The 3,560-nt window shown below is 36.6% G+C and overlaps 1 protein-coding gene across 1 annotated transcript; it reads right to left on the bottom strand.

The window, feature by feature from the left end:
• Positions 1-1,722: 1,722 nt before the first annotated feature.
• Positions 1,723-3,283, bottom strand: LOC118742034. The gene is made up of 3 exons (XM_036474001.1): positions 2,636-3,283; positions 2,246-2,560; positions 1,723-1,947 (listed from the first exon to the last, which is right to left on the bottom strand). Exons 1-3 carry the CDS (start codon positions 3,281-3,283, stop codon positions 1,723-1,725), a joined length of 1,188 nt encoding a protein of 395 aa, XP_036329894.1.
• Positions 3,284-3,560: the final 277 nt, after the last annotated feature.

The raw sequence follows: 3,560 nt of genomic DNA on the forward strand, positions 1-3,560 counted from the left end.
TCCCTGCTTTAAACACAAATTTTTTTTCCTGAAAAAACTCTAAAGTATGCACATTAGTGTGGTCATTAGAAATCGAAACAAGGATTATTTTTAGTCTCACCCCCTCAATCGGTAATACCACGGGCTCAGATAACACATATAAATTTTAGTTCCGATTGGAGACGTCTTCATAGGGTAATCTGAACTTTGGCGCCTGTGCGACACGCCTTAACCGACTCCAATCGGGACCAAAATTTATATGTGATATATTCGACTATAGTAGCATCGACATAGGGGAAGCGTTTTAGGAAATCTGAGGTAAAGATTTGCTTTCTACATTTAAGGACCATCCTAATGTACATACATATTAATGTATATCATTAATATCATATAATGAGAAATTATTTGGTGAAATCGTTTCGCTTTACTTCACAAGTAGTAGCACGTCATTGAGGCTTACACTAAGAACTTACAAGAACTTACAAAAACAACATTTAATTAAAAAATAATAAATAATAAGCCGAATATAATAATTTAAAAAAATATAAATACAATTTAGACTGACTGAGACTTTTTCTTTTTCAAAATCCCCTGTAAAATATTTACGGCACAGTGAAAAACACGCCTATCAAAGGCGCAACCTTTAATACAATTATTTGCGTATTTCCATTTTCCTTATACATAAATTACACAGGAAGAAAATGTTTTCAATTTTGCAATTTAATTAGTTGGTTCTAGTCAACGTATCAGAATGAACAATATATCGAGCCCTAACCGCCAAAATAACGTAAGCGACTTATTTTTCAAAATTTTCGTTTTGATGCAGAAATGCATCTAGATGCTCTAGAAATATTTCTGCATCAAAAAGAAAGTTTTGAAAAAAATGTCGCTTACGTTATTTTGGCGGTTAGGGCTCGATATTTTTGAAGGAAATTGAAGGCTCTTCTGATTTCTCTATAAATATACTCCACCAAAAGTTATAAAAGGTTAAATTCGAACATTTTCAAACTTGCACTTTGTTATACTAGCATTATGGAAAAATTTGTATATTAGGGCGGAGCAATTTGATTTCGAAAAAATTTTATGACATATTCGAATTCTACGTTTGATTCTAAGAAAAAATTATAAACAAACTATATACCAAAAATGACGTTTGACCCTCCCAATTTTTAAACGAAAAATCAGTGTATTATAATTTTTTCTGAACGAAATTAATTTTTCATTTAAAAAATTTTATGTTTTCTTCGTATTTAATACCTCACAAAACCGAGAAAATAGAAAATTAGGTACAAAATTTTTTGGTACAATGAAAAATAAATTTCGACCAAAAAATTTACTATGTACTGCTATTCTATTAAAAATATGGAGGGTCAAATGTAATTTTTGGTATATAGTTTGTTCGCCATTTTTGCTTAGAATCAATCGTAGAATTTGAATTTGCTATACAATTTTTTCGAAAATTTTTCTCCGAAAACATTACTCCGCCCTTATGTATATATCGTTAAATCCGATACGTTGACCTAAAAACGGGTTATGAAATTTAAAAATTAAAAAAAAAAAATTTCCTGTGGAATTTATATGGAAAATAAAAATTTGCGATGAGAGACTACTAAATCTTATATACTAAGGGATGCGCTTTGATAGGCATATTTTCTCAAGGTCCCGAAAATATTTCACAGGGAAGTTTGAAGAAAATACCGCCGATTTTTTTGCACTAATCTAATATATACCTATAATACATAATTATTTATCCCCCAAAGTACATTTCACATTGTCGTTCATTTCTCTTATTTGATGCAGCACGCTCTCCATTTGCTCTTCGGTGCGATCGATATTATCCAGCAGATGACTGATATAAGCGGCTTCCTTCTCGATGCATTTCGACACTTGTTGGCATTTTGTTATGTCCGATTTGCGAACATTAGCAGCGATGTATGATTTGTACTCATTTAAATCTTGACGTTCGTACTAAAAACAGAAACGAAGCAGAAGAAGTGATTACATAAAAGGTCGCGAAAAAAAGCATAGACACAAAGTAAATTACGTACTCTTTTGGGACAAACACCATACACATTTATCTAAGCTGGATATTTTGGGGTTTTTGGGCATAAACATTAGCACATCCGAGAAGAAGAATTTGTTGTTGCTTTTAAGTGTTAAGAAGGGGGGGTAGACATGCAAAAGGATTAATATTAAAATTGTCAGACATATAAGTACATATAGAAGCGGTCTCTAAAACAAATTTCATATACTTCATGCCACTTACCTTTACAAGCTCTGCATTGCGGAATTCCGTATCATCAATGGCTGGATAAGCGGATAAGAGACAGGAGCTGGCTATATTATTCAAAACTGCCAACATTTCCAGCTCATTTAGCGATTTGTGCACAATCATTGTCTGATAAATTGTATTGCCTACAGTCAAATAAGTCTGTATGCCCGGATACAAATTGGAGTCCAACTTCTGTGTATCCTTGTAGCGCATAATGGTATAAATACAATCGGAGATGCTGCGGCTATACTGCAGCAGCAGCCATGTATTATCTTCTGGCGCTATTCTGGCATCCTTTTCAATATCGTCCTGCAAGCAGCAACAAAAGAAAAACCATATTTAGTAAAGGCATTTCCCACACGCCCACACCACCAATTGACTTACCGGCTGCGGGAATGTGCTACGTATCGCCTCATAACATTTCACTTTCACTTTAATCAGCTCATTGTCCAACCGATTGGCGTCATTGCTGCGTGTCAACACATATCCCTGACACATACGCACGCCATCTTTCACGTAAACCTCTCGACAACTATTTTGCTTCGCTTGTCCCAACACCACTGGCGTCACATCATTTTCATGCATTACACGATGCACTAAGCGATCTGGCGCTGGACGATATTGTACCAAGAGATATGGCGTAGCTGCTGCTGGTTTCAGCCGATCCGCCTTTAACCATTCCTGCATATCTGCCTCAACCAGTTGTATGTGATCGGCAGCGGCCAGTACTTGGCCCGAGAGTGTATCTTTGCCCAGGTTAAAGTGCACCGCATTGAAGAGAAATACATCTTTTGGATCTTGATTTATTATATCCATGGCGTGTATGATGCAATAGTCGCCATGTTCTGCTGCTGAGGCAGCATCATTTTTCACCAGAAACCACGACAGCCGACAGGGTTCAATGGATGACAATGCGGCAGGAGAGGCTGAGGTTGAGGCTGTTGTTGATGCTGAGGTTTTCACCTCACTGATGCGTTCCAGTTCATCGCTGCTGTTGTGCTCATCGGAGCTATAGTTGGGCGGTGGATCCATTGTCTGTTTTTTTTATAGTTGTTGTCGCGACTCGTGCTTTAATGAGTCTAGTTAGTTAGTTTACTTAGTTTGCCCTCTGCCTTAAACCTTCGTTAGCGTTCTACTAATAACTCACTCTCGCCGCTAGTTGCTTTTATACTAAACATTTTCGTGTTATGCGCGCTGCCTGCTAGATTCGGCGAGCGCTCAGAGATGTTGTTTTGACAATACAAAGTTAGCGGGTTTTCCATGAGTTGAGTCGCTTTCTCTTCACACTCTTTTACGTGGTACATACATA

This window comes from Rhagoletis pomonella, unplaced genomic scaffold (assembly GCF_013731165.1).
Source record: "Rhagoletis pomonella isolate Grant_MI unplaced genomic scaffold, Rhpom_1.0 Rhpom_scaffold_00006, whole genome shotgun sequence".
Classification (NCBI taxonomy): domain Eukaryota; kingdom Metazoa; phylum Arthropoda; class Insecta; order Diptera; family Tephritidae; genus Rhagoletis; species Rhagoletis pomonella.